The 25,039-nt window shown below is 36.6% G+C and overlaps 1 protein-coding gene across 11 annotated transcripts in view; it reads right to left on the bottom strand.

The window, feature by feature from the left end:
• MECOM (MDS1 and EVI1 complex locus) overlaps positions 1-25,039 on the bottom strand; it is a 556,962-nt gene that overhangs the window by 30,524 nt on the left and 501,399 nt on the right. For 8 of the 11 annotated variants that reach the window (XM_037841185.1, XM_037841190.1, XM_037841158.1 and 5 more), the window contains 5 exons: positions 16,413-16,515; positions 12,678-12,894; positions 7,190-7,337; positions 5,768-5,924; positions 20-1,376 (listed from right to left, as the gene is read on the bottom strand). In XM_037841185.1, the coding sequence (XP_037697113.1) occupies positions 20-1,376; positions 5,768-5,924; positions 7,190-7,337; positions 12,678-12,894; positions 16,413-16,515 (1,982 nt within the window). The remainder of the gene's footprint in view (positions 1-19; positions 1,377-5,767; positions 5,925-7,189; positions 7,338-12,677; positions 12,895-16,412; positions 16,516-25,039) is intronic. The other 3 variants (XM_037841164.1, XM_037841179.1, XM_037841221.1) reach the window with 2 other exon arrangements.

Raw genomic sequence — 25,039 nt, 5'->3', positions numbered from 1 at the left:
GTCTCTCATCTACCCTTACCTGTAAATAGGGTCCATAAAGAAAGGAGTGGGTCTAGCATGCTGCAAGGAACCATCTGACGCTGGTCTGGGGTCGACGTGGCCGCCTTTCTTTTCCCCAAACACGTGGTTCTTTCGAGGCTCGGTCAGCTTGGTCCCACTGGCTCTACTCCTACTGCCCATGCTTAGATCCAGGGGCTGGTCTTGGCTTGTGGTGGGTGTCAGTGGAGGCTTGGAGGGCACTGGAGTCAAGGACTTCTCGTCCTTTCGCTTAGTGGTGAGATCAAAGGGAGACTCAGAGCTTCCCTTATGCAGTTTCTTTACTTCACTTGGTGACTGGGGTTCCATTTTCAAAGGTAACGATCTCAAGTCTCTATCAGGAAATGGGTACATTGATTGAGAGAATGCTGGAAAAAATGGGAGGGGAAACATGGAAGGGTAAGGTAAAGCTCCAACTTTTTTGTCTTGCAGCCCCACCAGTCCTGTTGAACCAAAGTATTTTTCAGCAATAGAAGCAATAGCCTTTATAGAATCATTGACAGCTCCTGACACGGCAGTTTGCTCCTCTAAAGATGGTGAAAAAATGGAATGATTGCTGTATTCTTTCTTATTATTTATTGAAGCCAGATTCTGAAGAGGGCTTACTTTGTCTTTGAACATTTTACCATTTTCTTTAAATTTTTCTTTATCACTTTCAATGTCACTTTCCAGATCAGAGCCCGAGGTTGTTTCCAGGTCACTGCCACTTGGTGTACTGACATCATCAAGGTCACTACTCTCTGACTGGTCACTGATTTTCTCAAGGGGCCTCTCTTCAGAGGACCTCTCGGGCTGGAGCTCCACTGGCTTATTGTCCCCTATAGGTGGGTGTTTAGATAGTGCCTTCAAAATATCCTGTGTAGCTGGCAGTATCTGAGGATGTGTCATGAGGGGACTTTGACTTTTGTTTGTCTGTTCAGTACTTGATAGTCCTTTAACAGGAGAACTAGCAGGTATCAAAGGAGGCCTGTGGTACAAGCCGGAAGGAAACAGACCAGGGAAGCTAAAAGAAAATCCAGGAGCTGTTGGAAAGGTAAGACCAGCAGGATGCCTATTGGCACCAAAATAGTCAGCAAGGCCCGGGTTGGCATGACTCATATTAACCATGGACGTTTTATCCATAGCTGGGGTTCCAGGAAGTGAAATGCCTTGGCCAAAAAATCCACCTGCCGCAAAATGGTTCTTGCCCTCACAAAACCTCCTGTGTTTATTTAAGGAAGACGTAGTGCTGAACATTTGTCCACAGTCTTTGCACTTGATTTGGGTTCTGCAATCAGCATGCATGCGCTTATGACGACAAAGGTTTGAAAACTGAGTATAGGATTTATGGCAGACCTCACCTGTGTGCAAACAACAAAAAAGAATCTCAGGCTTTATGGCAATTGCTTCTGAATTTAGCAAGTATCACAATTGGTTTACCCAAAATTTCAATTAGAAGCCAGAAAGAGATGTTGGAGGCACCAGTCTAGGTGCTCCAAACACAGAAAACCCCGTTTCACTAGATTCCAAAGCAAGGCATCCAACCTGACAAATGTCTTGTGGCAGCACAAAGATTCCATATAGAGAGATATCTATATATATAAATATTTGTCATCCCCATTGCATAATATTTTGCATAATATTTGTGTATTTAAATATTTATGGAAGGGTCAAATTCCAACATGCAATGATTCCCCACCCAATTGCTATGCTAATAAAATCTTGAACCTTCAAAGGTATGAAGCATGAAACATAACAGGAACCCCTTTAAAACTTTAGACCATTTAAATAATTCTACGCTGAAAGCATCAAAACCAAATACAATAGCCTTTGCCCTCAACCAGAAACTTCACCTTTATTCCTTCTCCCCTTGGGGAAAAGACCTGTGACTGCTTTACTATTATTTAATTTGTATTATATCATATGCTCTCATCATTCACACATCAAAGCCATACAACAATGCACATTGTGTATTCTGAGACATTTTGAACAATCATTTTCATGATTTGAGAAAGACTGACATAATTTACAATGGCTCTATTTTAAGCCTGCAAAGGAAACTAAATTGAATGTAGCCCATCCTGCATTGCTGGTTCCCATGAACTATGATCACGTCCTCTGACTTCCCCTCACACCAGTGGCTGTGCTAACCTTCCTGCACTTATGAAACCCCCGTCCTTGGGAAACATGTCCACTTTCTGTCATATCTTCACCGATTATCTCAGGGCTTGACTTCTATGTTACAGCCAAGTATGGTAAGCAGGGGAGAGTGCTTTGACTGCTCTGTTCCAGAAAGGACACAGCAGTGGGTGTGACTGTGAACTATTCCTCTTCACCAAGAAATCTGCCAATAAACTATAATGCCTTCCTCCTCATATACGTGTGAACATATCTAAGTACATTTTAAGACCAAAACCCATGACCCTTAAGCACTCTTTTCCTAGGTAAAAGAATTCCACTCACTTCACAGCCCAGGAGGATTACAGTATCAGTTTCCTAAGCCTCATGTTTTATTTTACTGTAGTGAGGATGAGTCCACTTTAAGCGTGAGCTTACTTTAAAGTTCTGCACACATTTATGCATGATTTGCCTTGTTGGTAATTGTTGAAACATATTTATTTCAAGGGATTAAATTGAATATAAAATGCAACATTTACTGCTTTTTTGCGAAGGAGAACGATCAAGTTCCTGGGTCAAGACAATTAAAACAAAACACAACAACAAATAAAACCCACATGCAAAGGAAATTTCATAAACCTTCAGTCAAGCAAAACTCATCCAGAACTTGGATGATTCCATACACCTCTAAACAGAGAGTACCAAGGAATTGCATATCTATTTCTTTTACTGATAAAGGTTAAAATGTGTTGCTACATATACCAATATGCTTGGTGATATTAAAGGGGTCTTCAATTGTGGGAAGACTCGTGACATTGCAGGGGCCGTCACAAGCATTTTAATGGGAAGAGAAAGTGTGGGTGATTTCTTTTCAGATTATTCTACTGGAATATATTGATCAGAGTCTGCCTTAAAATACATACTATTTAATTATACACAATAAATACACAAACTATTTAAATACTTTGATATGCTAATTAAAATTATAGATGGACAGAGTAGAAGTATCAGACTTTCACTAATTATACTAAACTAATCCAACTATGAAGAATAACAAGAAATAGCAAATAAAATATTGTTGGAATTATAAAAATACACTCAGTAAGAAAGCAACACCTCTTCTCTTTCTGGACCTTAAAAGGAATTGAGAAAATGGCTTGATGGGTAGTCAGCCAACCCATAAGTTTTTGAAAGGCTTGACATCTATTGTAAAATAAATGCTGCTTTCTCCACTTACTTCCATGAAAAACATTCTTAAAATTTTACAGCTAAATGGATGTAAGATGATCAGTAGCTTCTCTATATTGGAATAATAGGAGGTATGTTCTGCTTTCCTCATTGTCCACTATTATTAAACGGATGAGCGGCATCTGCGTCTGGTCTCAAGAACCTAGACCCCGGGATGTTTCCTTTAGCAGAGGCTTTATTTTCATCACTTGAAGGTCTGGCCTACCACAAACCACAAGGCCTCCAGGTAAGCTGGTTCAATTGATGTTGAAGTCTATACTGTACTGTAATTTTCTCAGTAATAAGGAATTAGCCAGCAGTTAAAGTTGCATTTTTCTACTTATTAAGTAAATTAAGAGGTATTTTGAATATATTTAGCCTATTAGAGCATGTGGTTTCTATTTGGGAAGTCTGGAGAGTTCTGTAAAGGCAGTTAGTAATTACCTTAGTGCTGGTAACTTTGGGCTCAAGCTTGGCGGTACACTGAAATAAGAGACAGTTGCCATAAACACACCAGCGGGGGTAAATCGTGGTGTGTGGCCTGGTGAGCAACAGATATCAACTCTAGGTGAACTGCCTCCACTCCAAATTCCCCACACCAATCCTGATTCTTAAACTCTTTTCTTCTGAAATTACATGGCTAGTATTCATAATTGCTCCACGGTTCCCTGTCAGATTTTATATTTGAAGAATGGCATCTGCTATTTAAATTTACCAATAATTACTGAAAATATATTCATGGGCAATAGTTTATTCAGTCTGATTGGGAGGGGATAACTTATAGCTCTCTAAAGTGGACCACTTGATTATAACACAATTAACATTCCAGATCCCAGAATCTTAGATATAGGAATCTATATTTTCTGACTTTTCTTTTAAATAATAGAGAAAGCATTTATGAGTACTAATGATTCATGGGGGTCTATTCCACTGGTTTTTCCCGCCAAAACATTAAAAACTGATCAAAATTTATTTTTTAGAAATCTGAAATAAATGAACAACTTAATACTGTATGCTCACAGCACTTCCAACTACATTTTTATGCCATTGCAATCTAAAGCCAGGAAGACCTTCTTGAGACAAGAAATTTAGAATTTCTATTGTACATTTATTTCCCGTGACTCCAGAGCACCCTTTTGTTTATCTGCTTTCCTCAGCATCCCACCCAGGGAACAGGAGAACATAGGAGCAAAATAAGACTCTGGTATAGGCTAAATAGGGAAAGAAAAGCTCTCTTGGTGCTTGAAGCACAAGAGAGGGCTGTGTCAATGCAAAGAGAAGGAGGGTTAATCTCCAGCATCATCCCCATGTTGGCACTAAAAGTTAGTTGTTTTTTTTTTTTTTTCCCAATCAGTTTCTGTAGTAGTGTCTCACATACATCCTACAAACTCTCAGCTATTTGTCAGAAAAATTGTTTTGCAAGGGGTTCCCAAGTTAGAAGTTTTCCCAACTTCTGAATATGCTTCAACCATTTCTATGCATATCTGGATCCAAAATCAGTCCTTAAGTTAGTAATGCACACAGTGTGTCATTGTGTGTACATGCACTGCAAAGCCATGGATTGTAAGAAGCCGAGTTGTTGCCTCAATGGACTGAGAACAAATGATCTTCTTATGAAATATTGAAGCACAATACCTAGTACAGGAATGGTGGATGGAAGAAGTAGCAAAGGAGGGCTGAAGTTTACTTTATTTCAAGTGTGTTACTTAAGTGCCCTGTACAGGGACATCCTAAGGAGATGGTCAGATTGGATGTCTTTGGAAGACATACAGTCTGAAAATTTGCTGTAGCGCCAAGTAAGAGAAGCAGTGTGTGCCCAGCATCAAAGTGAAAATGTTCTGCTTTTCAAGTACTGGAGAACTACCAGTCTGAAGCCTGTGATCAGTAACAACAGGTAGACTAAAGAGCATTTCATACCTCTCTATATCCACACACGTGTACGCACATGCACACACACACACACAGCCATAAGCCTACTTGCCAAGTGGGGTTCTTCCAGCTCTTTCTGATCCAGAGCAGGTTTTTATCACTTCATCTTGTTTAGTGGTATCTGCTATTTGCCTTTTTACAAAGCCATGAACATTTACAGTGTGAGACAAATCTGGTTGTCTCTATTAAATCTTACAACCTGGGGAGGCTCCCCTTTCATTATTTAACAACTTCTCTTTTCTCTACCTGTCATTGATTGCATTTAAAAGAAAACACCCCAGGGATCATAGACAAACACCATGGATCTGGTTATAAAAGATTTTCGTGTAATAGAAAATAGCCCTACTGGATGGACCATAAACAGCGAATGCGGCGACCCCCTTAACCGCCACTCTCCTGATCACAGTGCTTTTTTGGAGGAGAGACAGATGCAGGAAGGAGGGCTGGAGTGTTTAAAAAAAAAAAAAAAAAAACTTACAGATAAAAGGTTTCACACTGCTGTGGATGTGCTTGTGTTGTTTGAGGCCTGATGAAGTGGCAAAAGTTTTGCCACACTCCGGGCAAGCGTGGGCCCGGGCACCGACATGCTGAGAGCGAATGTGTCGCTGAAGGTTGCTAGGGTCCGTGAAAACCTGCTAGGAAATGAGTACTGATTAATCAAGAAACTTAATTCAAGGACACAATAAAGAAGACCAGGAATAAGAAATCTGGTTTATTCATTTTGTTTTTGTTTATTTATTTTCCCCATAGACCAAAAGTACGTGCCCCTCTAGGATAAGGACTATAAAGTATTCAACTCTCCATTCTTAGCCCAGAGTGTCCCTTAGTATCAGCTGAACAAAATAAAGAACAGCATTATTTGACCATGTTAAAGGCCTTTTTGATCCCATTTAGAGTGACTGGATTGAATTTAAAAATGCATGCCATGACTGTATGAAACCTAGTGTGCTGTTTCCACCCTTTAAGCAAAGATATGTTATGTACAAATCGTGAGGGATTTTGACCCCAAACCTATTTTAAGGAGGTTCCCTGAGGGTTAAATTCTAACACTGTGTTTCAGTAAATTAACAGTAAGCTAAAATCATTCCTTTGGCTAAAGACGTGGACATTGTACTAAAAAATTAGAAAAATGACCTACACACCTGGGAACAAAACTGCCTCGAAAGATAATTTCGAATGTCACAATTCCCACTGGAATGAAAAAGGTAGTAAAATGCTATTTAAAAAAAAAAAAAAAAAACTTTTGGAAGTAGAAAGCCATTTTAATGACACCCATACAACCTTTTTCTTAATTGAGGCACATGAAAATAAAAAGAGGTGAATTATAGTTTCCATCTTTCACAGTTCTGGTCTAAGTGGATTGCTTTCATTTCACCCTTAGTTGTTCAGTACCAGTCACTAAGGCAAAGATTGTGCCTTTTCTAATTAGAACGACCAAGCCATGACTTATGGAGGGGACTTGCATGGAAAAACCTGCAAACAGGAGTCTCCCATTCTTTCTGAATAAGCATTCAGAAACTTTCTCTGGCTTCCTCACAAATTGGTATTTAAAGAAATCAGTAATGTGTATTGGATAAAATTCTCTTTCTCCATAAGGCTATAAAACAACCCCATACTGGCAAGTCAGTAGCGGAACCAGGAATTTACCAAAGATGTCTGACACCTAGTTCTGGAACTCACCATTAAGCCTCACTTCCTCCCTTACAAAAATAAAAGGATACTTACTAAGTGTTTTCATACACTGTACTAATGCCTTTTAGCATACAACACTCAGTCTACTTTTCTCAAGATATTTATAGTTTCCCCTCTCAGGGATTGTTTTTATATATCACAGCAAATGATGGATTAAGAGAGAGCAAGATGACAGTGGGAGACCAAATAGCCTACAAATTCACTGTACCTTGGCACAGTTTTCACATTCATAGTGCTTTCCACTGTCATGTGACATCTGGTGGCGAATTAAGTTGGACTTCCAGTTAAACGCCTTGGGACACTGATCACACTTGTATTCCCTCTCTTCAGTATGTGACAACATGTGTTTCTCCAGGCTGTTAAGAGAACAATTGATTTAATGAGACATGGTGACAAAGAACGCATTCATAAACAGAAAGTCATTTTATTACTAATCCAACTGGCAACCAGAGAAGTAAGAAAAGAGCTGAGATGAGAAGGAGGGGAGAGAAGAAACAGGCTTGCGACAGACAACAGCACATTTTTTGTTTCCTAGACTGTCTCTCACCAACACAGAGACATGCCCGTGTCATTAGAAAATGGGTCTGATACAGCTAACAGGGATTATGTGCCAAACTAGGGGCATGGTAAACAATGAGCTACTTGTCCAGTTCTGGATTCCCTTCTCAACTCTAACAGCAACACTTATTACTAATACTCATTTGATTCAAATACAAACACTCAAACAGAAATGTTAAGAAAATGTTTAAGAACATGTAAACAGGCGTTCTGTCTAATGTACATATCCTCTAGATTCAAAAGAGACCTTTTGTTTTTATCCAAGTCACCATATGGTAAAGTGAGCTGCATGCCAACTATTCAACAAGCAACTTCCCAATATAATGCCGGGATGGAGAGAAGGACAGATGGAGAGATAAATACATGGAGACATATATGTACATATCACATATTATTATTTATATATATTGAATATATGTGCCTATGAATTGGGGGGGGAAGTGTATAATATTTTAAGTGAATTCACTATTGAAGCATCTCAAAATAAAAATATGGATAGAAGTTTCTCACAAGCATAGTTCCTTTATGTTTTACAGCTTAGAATATTTTTCCTTCTCAAATGTTTCCCTCCCTTTTCTACAAATTGCAAGCGAAATTTGCATGAATGTAACAAATAGCAAATATTATAGTTAATAGATTACTATGAAAGTCCTAAGATGTTTATAACACATTGGTTGACTGAATACACACACTCAAAACACACTAAAATACTACCTCCCACTAAAGTAACCAGAGCTTCTTGAAGAAATAGCTGACTTCAGATCTGAAGCAAGAAATACACAAGATAGGCCATGCACAAAAAAGCTATAAATCGTGCCAAAAGAATTAGGGTGCCAACTTGAAGAGGCTCTCACTGGCCAAAGGTGGGGCAATTTAAGCATCAATAAGAATAATGTCTTTTAATAATAATGGTATTCAAAAACACACAAACAGAGCCTCATTGGTCACCCTTGGAAGATACTGGGAAGTCAAAGCATCATTTTGAAAACTGACAAAGGGAAAAACTCATGCACATGCCCTGCCTTTCCTCCATGGACTGTACCTCAGGGTAAACACATAAACAACAAGGGGAAGTTTTTCCATACAGCATTAATCCAGATAATAAATGATGAAAGAATGATAGAATTATAATACAACCATTTTAGAGTCTCTTAAGAATTAATGAATCACCACAACCCATGATGTACCTCTTGATGGAAACAAATGACACCATTAATGAGATATTCTTGCTAAAACACTGGACCTAAGTCTGACTGGGGCTTAGGATGTAACTACTAGAGTACAGAAAATGCAGGGGATAGAGAAAGATGTTAAACAAAACCAAGGGGATATATAATGAACAGAATATAGACTGCAGGTAATGATACAGGAAAAGCAACTCAGTCTCTTCTGTTAAAAAATTGCAGTAAGAGAGAAAGGAAAACACAGAGAGACAGACAATCAGACCAGGGGACTATAGATTAAAAGAGATATAAAATGTGTCAACAAATTGCAATGTGTCTATTTTGATATTAATTCATACAAAAAAAATCTGTAAACACTATGAGATAACTGGGGGGATTTGAACACTGACTGAATATTTGATAATAATAAGGAATTATTATTTTGTAAAGCATCATATTGAGCTCATGTTTTGAAAGAATCCTTACTTCCCAGAGATACATACTTAGCTATTTATCTATTTATGAATAAAATGATATAATATCTGGGATTTGCTTCAAAATAATTCCAATGGGGTAAAACAAGAAAAGATTGATCTTTTGTGATAATTATTGAAGCTGAGTGAGGGGTTTGTTGTATCACCCTCTCTAGTTATATGCATGTTTGAAACTTTCCATAAGAAAAAATAATTTAAAACCGGATATGACCAAGCATGAAAATACTCTTTCTTTTTCCATGTTTTCTTTCTCTTTGAAACAAAGACTCTACATTTGAGTACCAATTAAAACCTTTGTGTATTTCAACTATATTATAACCCAGTGATTGTGTGGACTGGGTACGTGAGTGTGTGTGTAAAAGTGCAGTGCCTGTTCTCACATCTTGATAAACTAGAAAGATCTTTCCCACATTTTTTCTCTTCCTGAGCTTCCTCCCTACAAACATATTCGTATCGGCACATGAATTTATTGTTCCTGCCCTATGAGTCAGTGGAATTGGAAATGCTGTTTTATTTGGGCATATATGGCGATATCTCTGTAAACAAAAGGTGCCAGGAGAGCACAGGCGTGTGGAGTCACAAGATAAGGCCCATCTTTATTTACAATATATAATTGTCTGTTACAGAAGTTGAGATGTTAATAAAAGAGTTAATTAAGAGTGAAATATCAAAAAAAAAAAAAGTGAGATATCGAAAACTGCAGTGACCATTGAATTGAATCAGGATCTCAGGTATATCAGTGGCCATCTGCAGCAATCCATGAAAGCTCACCCTTTTAGGACATATATTCTGATATGCTGTTTGTCAAATCATAAACCCTAAATCTAGTGTCAAAAGATCGGTCTATTCATTGAATCTTCTTTCTGTTCCCTAACTCCAACGGCATAGTAGACGTTTAAGCATATTTTACGAGTAGACGGTGCTTAGGGGAAAAAAAAGATAGCAAAGCAAGTGAAATTTTCCTTTCTTTCCTTCTTGTAATCTAGCAGAGAATCCATATCCATCAAATGATCAGCTATCAGCTAACCGGTGATAGAAAGGGGGGAAGAAAAGGCACTTGGCTGTCGCAAAGCAAATATGCATTGCTTTTATAAACATGGAAATAATCAGTCATTGGTGAGACTTTCCCAATTCTCTGAGAATTTTATCCCATGGACTTTGCTCAGCCGTCTGGGTTCTTTTCATCCTTTACATGCCAGCCTTTGTTTTTTCCTCTTTTTGCCTTCTACTCTCAACATTTTACATAAAGGATACAGAACATACTGATACACACATATCAAGAAATGATTGTTCATTTGTTTAAGATATAATATAACCATATAGCATTCAATAAAGTGGAAAATATTCGGGGAATGCAGGCCTGCACGTGGCTCAATTATATAATACATAACCAAAAATACCACCTGGAGAACTGACATCAAGTTCACAGTGTTCATAATATATCCATCTGCTTGGGTTACCAAAAAGTGAGTTTTGAAGGTTTATACAGTGCCAGAAAACGAGGCTTCCTTATTGTTTTCCAAGGAATGTTTGACTGAATCAACTAAACTGATAGTTGGTTTCAGTATTGAGTTAATTTAGGCTTAACCTTACAGCTGGTCTGATTAAGAAGCTTTTTCCACTTCAGAAGCGTTGCTATAAACTTTCAGCAGAAATAAGAATTACCTTTTAGTGTTTAGCCCATCAATTTTTGTTTTAAAATGCTTTCCATTATTTTTTAAAAGCAATAAAAAAAGATGGGGGAAACATACTTAATCTCCAACCTCAGAGATAATTGCTTTACAGGGTAAATACTCTTTCCACCCATTGGTATTTATTAGTTTCAATTTGCTTTTTAATTTGGACAATATTCTGTTTAGAGGACATGCTGTGACATTTGTTTATTCCTAATCTATGTTTCATCAAGCAATATATAATCGGTTAATTCTCTATGTAAAGTTAGATGAAGTGGTACGGATGAGTTTAAAGGATGCTGGGAAAGTCCTCTTATTAGCCAAAATGTTTTCTCTCTCCTAACAGCTAAATTAGGCCTGAATGTTCAAAACTAGAGATTCATTCTTTCCTCTCAATCTCCTCTAGAAAGAGGTTCTACTTGATGCCTTTTAGTCCTTTATGCCTTAAAGTAAATAACTGTTGTATGAAATCCTTTCCTAAAAGATGCCTAACAGGTAATGCAGGACAATCTACAGAGCCATAAAAAGAGAGGGAGGAGGGGACAGCACTAAGGAAGGACAGGAAACAAAATGGGAAACTGACATAGGTGGAGTGTCAAAGACAAAAACTCTGCATAATTTACTCTCTTGAGTAAGGCCAGTTCACCATACCATCATGCCCATTTAAATACAATGGTGTTATGTTCATTTTAAATTCTGATTACAGGTTCCAAGAATCATTTGTGGATTTAAAAGCAAAGTAATGAATACTATTATTAAATTTGTTTGCAGACTGAGGCAAAAACCATTAGCAAGAAACAAACAAAAAACCTATTAGCTAGTTATCTATTTCTCAGATCTTTAAAAAACATTTTATAGCCTAAAAGTCATATAGTTTGCAAAGGGCAGGTTCCTTGGTTCTTGGTTTCCTCAATAGAAACCAAAAATGTTCTTGAATAAATTCAAAGGGCTATAGTTAATATATCACTGAGATACAAGTGTCATTCTGTTAAAAATAAGTATGTATATGTATGTCTATAGGTGTACATGTTACTAGAATAAATTTTTTTTTAAATGGGACTGTACAACACAGTGAATCCTATTGGAAATGATGGGCTATGTCTAACAGCACAACTATAAAAATGTTCTTCCATGCATTGTAACAAATTTAAGAGAGTGGTATATGGGGACTCTATACATGATTTTTCTGTAAACCTAAAACTTCTCTAATAAAAAAAGATTGATAAATTAAAAAATAAATATTTAAGGATTGTTTTTTGCTTTTAAGAAATTCAATATTCATCACTGAACACACTTCTCTTATTCTTTTATATGTACGCAGTGTGTATAAACAGTTGAAATTAAATTCATGGGTTACACCAATCTATCAAAAGATCACCTAATTTTCACTAAATGAGTACCAGAAACAGTCTTTTTTTTAATCATCTAAATGATTCTAGAGGTGCCTTTGCAGTTTCTTGGCATATGATTATTTCAATTAGCATCCTTGTTGTTCCAGCACTCTTGATTTTCTCCAAGTCATAATTATACTGTAAAATTAACCTTTCAATCTTGCTAACACTACTTAATAATATGCCATGTTGTTCTCAATCTGGCATCAAAATAACTAATTCCAACTTCACTGTAAACATTTTATAGATGAGGATTTCCAGGGTAAAAAATGATTTCTGAGCATGTCACTAGAGCTCTTATCTGGGTCACTTCAGTTCCAAAATTTCCCATCTACCTAGATTCTCAAAATTCAGCATAACAACATTTTATTGCAGAGTAAATAAACAAGTTTTGTGGTGCAATATGTCATTTCTAACCTTTGCAAATCGGGAAAAACTTGGTCACATTCCTTACACTCCTGGATGGTGTGTATCTCTCGGAGATCATTCTCACTTTCAAGTTTCTGTTGAAAGTCCTCTTCTACCATTGAAAAGGCAGAGTGAGGAGTACTACACGGGAACTTTTGGTGGTCTGCTAGCTCAGCTTTGGATTCAAAGAGCTGGTCACAGTCCTCGCAGCGATATTGCCGTTCTTCTGTGAAAATAATTTGGATGTTACTAGAAAGGGGCGGCCAGACAGTGTCACCACAAACCAGCAGGTCTTATTGAATTATAGTGGTCATAACTGAAATTAGTTGACTGTCATTTATAACCCTTACTTTCAGCATGGGTTAGAAATAATACATGTAAAAAATTTCACACAGAGAGTGGCACAATAACACAAATGATTCCTGTCAGCTACAGTATAGAGTCTTGATCAGAAAAGAAAAAATATATAGCTAAGCACTTCCAGGTCCACAGGATATTAAAAGTAATAATTACAACTTACTGAACATCAGCAATTTTCTCAGCACTGCACATGGATTATTGATATCCCTTAAAACCAGATTATGAGGAATTATAGGTCAGATTTTTAATCCTGATTTTCAGATGAGGGAATTGAGACTCAGAAAAGGCAAGCCGCTCATTTAGAGATTAGATGGCTAAGTGGTTGTGCCAGGATTTGCACCTATTTGTGCCCCGTATGCGTCCCACCGTACCGTGTTATCTGGCATGGCACGCGGGACGTGATGCCCTATCTGAACCACTGTTAAGCCTGGTTAAAATCAGTGACCAAAGAAATGCTTTAATGTTCATCAGGACTTATAATGGGACACAGAGAGTTTTTAGTACCCTTCTAGGCTAACTTATATTACCTCAGGGTCAGTGCTTGTTAAACAGAAAGTTTGTTGTAAATTTGTACTTTAAGTCAGTAAGATAGATAAATGGTAGTATGAGGATTAGAGAGAAGAGTATGTAAAGTGCCAGGTAGTGATGCTCTACTTTTTCTATTCTTTCCATCTGAGTAGCTTTTTCAGTCAGTCCATGAGCCCAAACTAAGCACAGATCACACTGACACAGATATAGAAGTCTTGGGAAGCAGCTCAAGATGCTGAAAGACACCAGGGCAAACTACACGATTTACAATCCCTCTTTATACACCTAACCCAAGGAAGGTGTTACTACTCAGTTGTTCACTGACTCAATCTTTTGAGGGGAATATTTTAGTCAGCTACCAAATGCTAGGCATTTTGCTAGAGAATGAATATAAGAAACTCAGAAAAAGGAATACACATATGAACGTGTATGATACATATAATGACAGATGCATGCTAAGGGAGCCCAGAGGAATATACTTAATCCATCTAATTTGGAGAAGGGAAGTTCAGAAAAGGCTTTGTGATGAGTACTAATCAGCCAGGTGGGGAAGAGGGACATTGGAAGATATTTCAGGCAGTAGGAATAGCATGCACCAAAGAGGAAGGCAAGAAAGAAATCTGGCAGGCTCATGGAAATACTATGACTAGCTTATAGGGTGCATGTAGTGGAGCAGTAGGAGAGACAGCAAGAAGGGGTGGCAGATCACTAAGGGTTTTTCACATCCACACTAAGAATGGAACAGAAAGCTGCTAAAAGAAGGAAAGCAGGGTCATATTCAGACTTGCTTTTTAGAAGAATTTCCCCTGGCTGTAGTGTGAGAAGTCAAGCAGGGAAGCCAAATGGTAGACCACTGCTATACTCTTCATGCAGTACTGGCTTAGTTTAAAATAAACCATTGGCAGTAGGGTCAGAATGGAAAAAGACATTAGGATGTAGATTCAACAGGGTTTGCCAATTTTGGATGTAGAGGGTTAAGGAAGAGGGAGGTATTCTAAAGTAAAACACTGGCCTCAGCTCCAAAGACGGGATTCTGAATGGCATTAACTCAGTTTCCTATAGTTTGCAACACTATTCAGATATTTCAGATCTATGCTTAGGATATCACCCAGCAGTCTGAAAACAAGTAGAGCCTCCAGACCACAGACTACTTCAAAAAGGTACAGGTTTTAGGGAAAATAAGACTTTGGTCTGAATGCTGACTCCACCATTTACTAGCCATTTGGTCATGGACAATCTACTTAGCCTTAGTTAGCCTCAGTTTCCTCATCTGTGAAATGGATATAATTCATTTCTTATAGATTTGAAATATATAAAAGAATAAATGAGTCAATATATGAATAATGGCTACTATCTAGAATATAATAGGTGGGAAATTCATGTGTTTTCTTTTACTTTCTCTTTCCTAGGAGAAATTAAATTCTAAAAATATAGAATACAAATCAGCATTTAAACATTATAAGCATTGAAAGTATCATTTATTGCATAAGTTTGGGTGTAGATAGGTATATGATACATTGAATGCCAAAAGCAACTGATGTGGTTCAGGGTCTTGTAAAAGCAGGTGACTTATGAATAGCAACCCTAAAAGAAGAATAACCACTTCTATTTAGGCTTTAGTTGGAGAAGCAAACTTATAATTTTATTTCAAAAACAATTTTTGAAAACCTTTTTAGGTCTAACATTCACTAAAAGAAAGATGCATCATACCTGAGAAAGTCCAGATTCCTTTTTTCATCAACCTAAGCATTTCCCCCTGCTAAAGAAAGGGAGTAAGGGCCATTTCTCAATGGACCAGACTCCTCATTCAGGCTCAAACCCTACCAGGCTGATTTAAGAATTCTGAGTTCTTAAGCCATTTTCTTGTCAGTTTCTAACATGAAAACAAGCTCCAGATAGACCATCCAAAATCCAACTGGTACAAGTTACAAAGCAGCAGAATGCCATTCAGTTAAAGGAAAGGAAAAGGTGTTCAAGAAAACAGGGCCAGCTAATAGCAATAGCTTCCTTCACTGGAGGCATAGAAGCAGAGACTGAAAGGCCCCCCAACAGAAATTGGGTAGGATTGTGCAGCAGGTTGAGAGGTGATCACTACTTCTTTGGTAAGTTAGGAAGGGTAATGCTTCTCATCCTTCTAACTGCAAAACACTCTAAAGTCATCACTAAATTATGTTGAACAAAATCACATTCTATTAGGAGAAACAGAAAGAAGACAGAAAAAAATATTTTCTCATCCTAATGATGCAAATCATACAAGCCGAGTTTTCTCTTTATCTGTCCTGAACATGCATCATTACTAATTGTAATTCTTGTCCTTCCTTCCTTCTTTTGATTTAGAATAGTCCTCTTGCAAATAAAAATTCCCCTGGCTTGAAAATTCCCTCATCTGTACTTCCCTTCCACTCTCATCCCCCAGTATGGTCACGCTTGGCCAGAAATATACTCAGGTAGAAACACTTTTCCCAGTAATAGAACATTATGGGAGAAACATCTGCTCAATTTACAAAAACCCCAAATCAAGCTCCCTGGAATGACCTTTATGCAGTGAAAGGATTCTTACTATAGTCTAAGGCATTGACAAGAGTCTCAACTATATCATGATCTCTTCAGTAACTTTCTGAGTTGAAATATTCAGAAACTCTTTGACCTCCCCTTCAGGGAAGCCCTCTGCTTACCTTAGCTTCACCATAATAGTAGCCAGCTGTCAAAACAAGAAAATAGCCACTCAAGAAGAATGAATTTGTTAAAACTGGAATCAACTAGTCAGAGAAACTAACAGGCACAAAGTGCGATAGACACTTTCGGATGCTGCCTCACAGTCTCCAAAATGAGGGCGATTGCATGAGTGATACTAACCATGGATATCCGGCGCCATTGTTTCATGGGGATAGTCTTCACTCTTCATGAACAGTAGGAGCTCCTCTCCAGGTGCAATGTCTACGACTACTCTGTAGAATATCTTCAAAAGACAAAGGGGGACAGGGAAGAGAGACAAGTGAATATTGAGAAACGGCAAGATATACAATAAGATGTCTTTACATTTTTCATTCCTCAACAAACATATCTTTTCATTCTTAGTTGTATCAAAAGAAGTGTGCCTTTCTATTTTATTTACTGAAAATGAGCCCCAGGGATACCAATTCTTGTCCAAATTCTACTTGACAAATCATATTTTTCTTAGTGCAAGTTTTGCTGTGTCACATCTACCGTGTGTGATATTTAACCAAGAACTTTCCCTTCTCTGAATTCCTCCAAGCATTGTAGCCAGCCACACACACACTTAAGAGAGTTGAATCTTGTCTTGCATGATCCAAGAGTAACCTAAGTGGTTGGTAGTGGTTATTCCTCTTGCTTCATAGCAAAGTGTTGAGAAGATGAAGCATTTAATAAATGCATTAATGACTGACTGAAAAGCAGTGGGACACGTATAGAAAGAACCCTGAAGTGGAATTTCCAAGAACTCTCTACCTTTCCCCTAATGATCTGTGACCCCGGGCAAGTCATTGCCCAATTTACTTGTCCAGAAAGCAAATTTTTGATTCATAAAAGTATGTAAGCAAGAAAATCTTTAAGGTGTTTTACCATTTTACCATAAAAGTGTTGTTTGTTTTAAATTTTTCTCTAAAATTATTTATTAAAAAGCAATTCCATACCAGGTAGACTTTGCAGAAGAAAGAATGCAGTTGTACAATTAACTGGTGAAAATGAGACTAAATACATTCTGCCACAATATCTTTGCAAAACCCAAAGAACTCTGAGAAGGAGAGTTCCTTCACCTTGTAACCTCTCCTCTCTCTCCAACATCACCAAGGAGAGTCTTTTCACACAATCCCCTTACTAAGAATGTCCACAAACTGAATCTCCATCTTGGACAAAAAAGCTTAGATTATAAATTTCTGGGCAAGGCAAAGAATACACCGCCACCAAAAACAACAACAACAGAAACACTGAGGACTCAATTCTGCTAAGTATCAGTCCAATGGGGAGAAAAATCACATATCACAAATTGGTACAATCTAGTAAGAAATGGGAAGAATATATTTTTGGAAGATACTGCTGTAACTATGGGTTCTTGCAAGACCATCTGATATTTCAAACCAACAAAAGCAAATGACTATTATTTGTGGGCATCCTACTAAAGTTTATATCTTATAAGAGCAACAGAAATGCACATAACTTTAATTGTATTTACCTAGTTTTTGAAAAGTTGAGGACATTAAACATAAGCATGTGCCTCTTTATTCCAGTAGGTGGCTCTAAAGTCCAATTGTTTATTTTTCTATAAAGAGAAATGCCAGAACCCCAAATTGTGCTAAATTAGAAAAATAAGTCAATGAGGAGTATTTTCTGCTTAGTTTTTTTCCAGTCAAGATAAAACAAATTTTTCATTCAATAGTACTTTAACCATCTGAAGTTTGTTTATACAAAATAATGCCAAACATCAAATATTTCTATAAAAATATGTTATAATATAACCTAGGATCTATATAACTATCTATAGATAGAATTCACATTATCTTAGAAAAACTACTACTTATGTTTTAATTATATAAAAAACAGTGAATTTACAGTTTGTGTCTTATTAACCCTAACCTTCATATTTTCTCTTCTTTGAAAATACACAGAGAGGAATAGTTTTGCTCAGTTAACAGATGAAAAAAAAATTACGTGTGTTTGCTTTTTTCCCCTAAATCTTCCAGTTAAATGCTTATAAGTACCCTGTTTCATTCTGGAGTTTCTATTTCCCCTTAGAAAACAATGGACTTCTCTCAACAGCTTGAATCACCTCTTTTTTTGGCATCTCTCAAAGGTTTAACTTATTAGCTTCCTTTCCAACAACATGTTGACATTTGAATTGTGACATATTAGAACTTTTTGGTGGCTTCTCGGAAATAGTGAGGTTAAAGAGACAATACCCTCCGAGACAGTAAAACAGTGCAATTGTCTCTGTTGGGGAATGCTGCTTTGACACATATGCCAGATAATTTAAGAAAGTATTATGATACCATTTCTTCGTAGTCTACTATTAATCATGCCTCTTTTAATTCCAGGTTACATTTACTCAATCCAATGTGAACCATCCAAGGAAAAAAGAAACTAATGGATACACTGTAATTATATATTATAAAGACAATTCTCTTTTCCGGGACATAGATCACTATGTAATTTCCCTTTAAGTGTCCAGATTGTCATGTGAAGAATATTGAATGCATAAAAAATAAAAGACAAGGAAGAGTGTTGATGTTGGCTTTATTTACTGGAGGTAAAAGGTGACATTCCAGGCCAGAAATGGCAAGGCAAGGCAAAGCAGACTGGGTTTTAACTTCAGGGTGTTCTTTTTGATTTTAAATGAATTTTTATGGTGCTCGTGAAACTGAGGTTTGAAAAGAACTGGCAAGCACCAGATATAATGAGGGCAGATTCTGGGCATGCTTCCCCATATAGCAATAAGAATGTGACTCGAAGTTCCATCTGCCACACCCCTACAAATCTAGTCTTTTTTTCAAGGTGTTGTTATCACTTGCCAGCTTCATTTCTCATCTCTTGGGATCTTAGAGAGACTTAAGAAAATTAAGTTAGTTTTTCTTCTTATAATTATGATGGCCCAAAAGTATGTTTTGAACACCTAAATTCAGAGATGTCTACATATAAATCTACTTTACTTTCTAGAAATAATAATCTTCATAATCATAAAACAACAGCAGGTATTTGAGAAGTGAGAGGAGTTTAAACGAAAACAAAAACAACAATTTGTTGCCTCAAAACAATTATGTAGGGAAAGAGGGAATGTAACTTCAGAGGAATCAAACCTTTCAGGAAAAAAAGGCATCATACCTATGTTTTTGTGTTATGAACTAGGTTTTTCAGCAAATAAAAATATGACAAAGAAGCAATTTATGTACATTTTCCCACTTAGGACATTTTCCAACAGATTGGTCTATTGCATATACTTAACCCTGTTTATAAAATTAGAGTGTAATGTTTTTAAAATAGAATGCAGAAAATTCCATGTGATCTAAAAAAATCTCAGCTATATTGAAGTTTTATTAACTATATGTCACCTGAGTTATACACCAGAAGCAGAAACACTATTAATATAACCAACCTCTCTGGTTTTGTGTTGGAGAAAATGGAAGGGAGTCAATTATTCTGTTAAATACCATAAAGTTAACAGGTCTCCTCTCCCATCAGGGGTTTTATGGAAAAAGTTATCTGGATCCAAAATAAAGACATCCTGGATCTGAGATTTTGTGATTAATTCATATATTTAAAAAAAGTACTCAAAAGTCGCAAACATTTAGAAAAAGTTGAGTTAATACAGAAAGGTTGATTTATTCTTCTGCAATAGTTCTCTTGGAATGCAATGCTCTGTTAGAAGGAAAAACTCTCAAATCCTCTCCATCATAAGGTGAAATATAAGTGAATGGGGTCTTTTAAGAAAATAGGATTATCTATGGAAATTTCATTGTCAAAGGTCATTATAAATATTTTGAAACTGCGCTATCTCCTCTGGGGTTTTCTATTTTGTAGCTAACATCAAAATTCAGAAACAGCATGTATTACAAACATGACCTAACCCTCCATACACTAGAAACTTTTGAAAGGTGAGGTGGTCTTCTTTTCACTTACCATTTAAAAATCTTAATTTTCCCAGTATCCTGTTGGACCATTTTTATTTATCCAGAAAGCTATATTTCTATCTTTATAAACATGGATATTTGGATCCCTGGATAACTCATTAACCTAAGGACAAATGTTTATAAATGTTTTCATAACAGATCTTATTTTCTATTCGTTATATAAAAATTTTGTTAAAATTGCATACTAGTAAAATTTCTGAATGTATTTTTTGAAATTCTAAATCATTCTGTTAGTTAAAAATAAAACTAGATATCCCAAAAGTTGTTCACTTTTACTTTGGTATTTATTCACAATTTAAGGCACAGATATAATATTATATATATATGTATCAATTAAATACTCTAAACATAATTATTATACTTCCTTTATTTACATCAAATCCTGGAACCAGTTCGAAATACCAAAGACTCTCCATTCAGTTAATACTCACAAGGCCAAACTAGGGATAAAAGGCAGTGGTGATATGGATTTCATTTAGAAAATTTTAGACTCCTAAAAGAAAGTTTTCAGATGATGTTAAATATAACTATAAATATTGTGCATGGATATATTTTACATGTGACATATAAAGGTGGCAAACTCTACTTTTTTGTGGGGATATAAGATTTGAATAAAATATTAGCTGTCTAATCTAAACAGATATTCAATGATATGTTTTATTCCAATTATAAATAAATGTTTAGTGATATAAGCTTTCTTTCAATCATACATGTTATGCCTAATATATGCTATATGTAACTACATATTATTTATAATTGGAATTAATCGTATGTCATTAAACATTCATTTCTTTTGGCTTTTTACATCTAAGAGGACAACCACTAAGGAGAAAATGGATACTCCTGAGTATTCTGTCAGGAAAGTTAATAATCCATAAAAGATTTTCAGACTAAGTCTATTTTATGCTATCTCAGCCTCTGTTCAACCTAATCCTCTATCCAATTGATGATGTTACTTACCATTTGTACTTATAAATAATAATCATGTGGGTTCTTGTTTATTATCCTACAAAATAGAAAAATCCTGTCTGTCCAACCAGCTTTGCTGTTTACCTTTCTATGCTTGGATCGATTTAAAGTATTATGCTTGTACTTCTGAGACAGAAGAAAAATTCAGTGCACAAGAGGGAAACCAAGAAAGAAAGAAAACACACCATGTACTTATAAAAAGATGAACAAGGCTTCATTGTTATGAAGCCCCATATATTTGTCCTGGTCAAGCACTGGAAGTTTAATTTATGCTTAATAGACTACATTTGGTGTGTCTAAAAATGACAGAAGTGTGAATTATGAATGACCTTCAACCTATTCAGGAAGTTGTAATCATTGAAATAATAGAGAAATGTACTCCCTGCAAAATCTGTACTGAGACACAATTCATACAGTTTTTCAGACTGTAGCTATCTTTTCACTTTGAAGTTGACAGTTGGTTTCTTCCTCTTCCAGCTTCCAACATTTGGCCTGAATGCTTTATTTACCATAGCCACAATCAATTTACCACTCAGAAGACTAGAAAAAGCTGCATGGAACTTTTCCAATTGTGAGCTGCATAGGAGGGGAGGTGACAGCTGACGTATCTGAACAAAGTCAACATTTGATGTGAACACATCTGTCTGCCTTGGTGTTGCAGAGGTAACACTGAGACCACAGATGCAGTGTATGCATATGCCATGGCTTCAGGAAACATGGTCTGGATCCCTGGCCTATCCAAAGCAATGTGGAAAACCCCAATTCAAGAGTGAAGGAGTGATGCTAAGGTTTTGGCTTCTGGAGGAAGGACCTGATTATGTACTGAGACTAGTAAGAAGAGGTAACAAGAAGCGTCTTCATAGAACTAAAACAGAAGATCTGTGTCCAATAGAATGGAAGCTTTGTAAGGGCAAAGATTTGCCAAAGCAAACCATCCTTAATTTCCTTGGTTTCCCCTAAGGGAAGATATCCTCTATTTGTCTTTAGGGTGACATTCTAAAGACAAGAAAAGATTAACTAAGAAAGATCAGATACTATCTTGTTATATCTACTTCCAAAATGAAATATATATATATATATCTCCATTGGTAATTTTCAGGACCAAGATAATTTTGAAGGATGTTTCTTTTCCTTCTTCACATCTAAATAATGTGCAATTTATTGGATGAAACAAAACAGAATTGACTGTTCGTTCCATTTTGCCTAAAAAAGGCAGATCATAAAGATTCCCTTATTATTATACCAGGAGCCTACAGTGTAGCCAGTTTAGAAGCCTTGAAAGCTATCTCTTTAAATAAGCTCTAAAGCTCTCTCTACAGAACCCACAAGAAATATTTTCCCTAACTATTCTAAATATAATTTTCAGGGGCATCTGATCTGTTGTTGATGTGGCCATTTAGTCTGACCCTCTGAAAGCTCTCTGATCAATCTGAATGGTTTCATGTTCAGTAACAGTTCTATCATTACATTATAAGGAAACTAAAGATCACCTTTGGGTGTTTTAGTTGGCTGGAGGCTTTCCTTGTGTCCTTGGTCAACAAGTTCACCTCCTTGATGGCCTGTCATATATTATGATGACTACTTTATGATATCACTTCAGAAATAGCAGTAGCCTACTATGGTCGTGATGGTATTTTGAGAGCTTCCTAAATAAAAGATGCTGTATACATGTGAACATTAATTGAACTAAAATGTGTACATAATCTTTCAGGCCACCTTCTTTTTCAACTTTTGTGGTCTATGAATCTTAATAAGAATCCCAGTATGGTCAGCGTTCTGTTAAGTGTTGTGTCCTGGGCATTCCGCGAGGGAAACTTTTTCTTTGGGAGGCGGGGTAGAGGGTTGTTTCAACATGTAAATATCAAATGGCAAACTATGCCTGACAGAGTTTCATCTTCAGGTGACAGAAGTAAATTATCAGCCAGACAACAAACCCCCAAAATCATCTTAGGCACCATTCACAAAGCCAGTCCTTGGGTACTGCCAGATAGCATTCCTCTTAAAACAGCAGGGCATAACTTTGGTATAAAAGTAGAACTTGCTTAAAAGCAAAGCAAAGAAAATGTCCAAAGCTAATAATAATTTTAACATCAAAAGAGGTCATACAAAATGTGGACAGAAACCCTTGTAAAGGAAGAGCAAATTAACAAATTACCTGACAGTGGACGCAAATATTTTTTACAAGTGGAAAGAGGTTAACAAATTACATTTTTGCTTTCTACATAGCTGATCTGCCCTGCTTTATATTGCAAAAAATATACTAATTGAATGATGTAGGGAAACGGAAGAAAACAACTAAATAATTGACCCCATAATAAGCTTGCAATGATAATACCTTGCTAGTGTCACAGCAGAATGACAGAACCCTCGACATGGACTTAAGGAGAGGAAAAGCAGGTGTGCCAATTCAGTCATTATCATCCTGGAAGCAGTTAAAACTTTATAAGGTAAAGCACAAATGCGAACAACGCCTGTTGCAACTGCAAATATTGTAGGATTTTGCTGCTGTTCATTAACCACAAGGGAACTGCCAGAATCCCCTAAGTGAATTCCGACTTTGTATCTTCTGAGGGGCACTCATTCTTCCATATCTTGTTTCTTAAAATATACATCAAGTATTAGATAGTATCTTATCGACAAATTTCTTTTAATCAGAATGAAGAGCAAAATTCTCTTACTCTGTTACTAAAATACCAGCTGTCAAGGCCCTGTTTAAAAATGAAAAGACTTATCACCTTGTGTAAATGACAAGATTAATAAAGTCTTAGGTTTCTGAGAACTTTATTCCACTTGTAGACCATGTTAGAACAGGCCAGGAGTTTGAATGAAATGTTCCATCCTATGATGCAGAATACATACACACATATACATGCAAAATCTTACTCCAAAGCACATACCCAGATCATTCTAATTATCATGAGTGGAAAGGCAAGTCTTATTAAGTCGAAAAGATCAACTTGTGTGAATTTTGCCCAGATGGCTTACCTGAAGACAACCAATATGATTTCACCATGAAGAGGTATTAGAGGAAAACTGTTGGGTCCAGAGAAATACTCGGTAAGTATGCAAAACTTGTGAGCACATTCAAAGATGAGAACTGGCAATGTTTGGGGTGGATAGAGAGACAATAGGTATTCTTGCCTTTTATCCAGTCGGGGTTAAGAGTAGACTAAGCAAAAGATGGACAGAGTGGCAGGAGTAGAGTGAGACCAAATCTAAAGCCATGGGCAACAACAGCCAATCAGAACGGTTTGGTAAAGCAAGCCATCTACAAGACTTCAAAGGAAAGGACATCGAAATATCCACATTTAAAAAATAAAAATAAATTAAAAAAAAAAAACCAGCATATGATCTTGATGTTTGGCCTACTTGACATTAAACACATGGATGTTTCCAGATACAAACAAACCTCTCAATTATTAACATACAATTTTCATGATTCCTCTGCACATTTTGTCCTCTTGAGGATTAGCGTGGAAGAGGCTTTCCTCATCCAATTCGATGCTTTCATTCCCACCCTGCTCTACCTCTCAGTGCCAGTTCCTGCTACTGAAAGTAACCCAGGGAAATTTCAGATTTTTAAAATGTAAAAATATTTAAGCGTTTTGTTTGATTCAGTAAAAATTTCCAGTTAAACACTGTGCCACAGCAGTACAGCTATGTGAAATAATACTGAAACTTTAAGGAATAAGGGGAAAAAATAATTAGGACTTCAAGGATAAAGAACCTTGGGTGTTTTTAGTGGATCCACTATTTTATGACTTGAGTGTGATTGTGGTCTCAATTTACTAGTGTCTTTGGCATGGCCTTCTTTTAAAGAGATAAATTACTACAGTTAAAACAATATTTTCAGGGGGGAATAAGGACATCAGT

This window comes from Choloepus didactylus, chromosome 1 (assembly GCF_015220235.1).
Source record: "Choloepus didactylus isolate mChoDid1 chromosome 1, mChoDid1.pri, whole genome shotgun sequence".
Classification (NCBI taxonomy): Eukaryota; Metazoa; Chordata; class Mammalia; order Pilosa; family Megalonychidae; genus Choloepus; species Choloepus didactylus.
The sequence above is the reverse complement of the archived record's forward strand: the minus strand, read 5'-3'. Positions and strand labels throughout refer to the sequence as shown.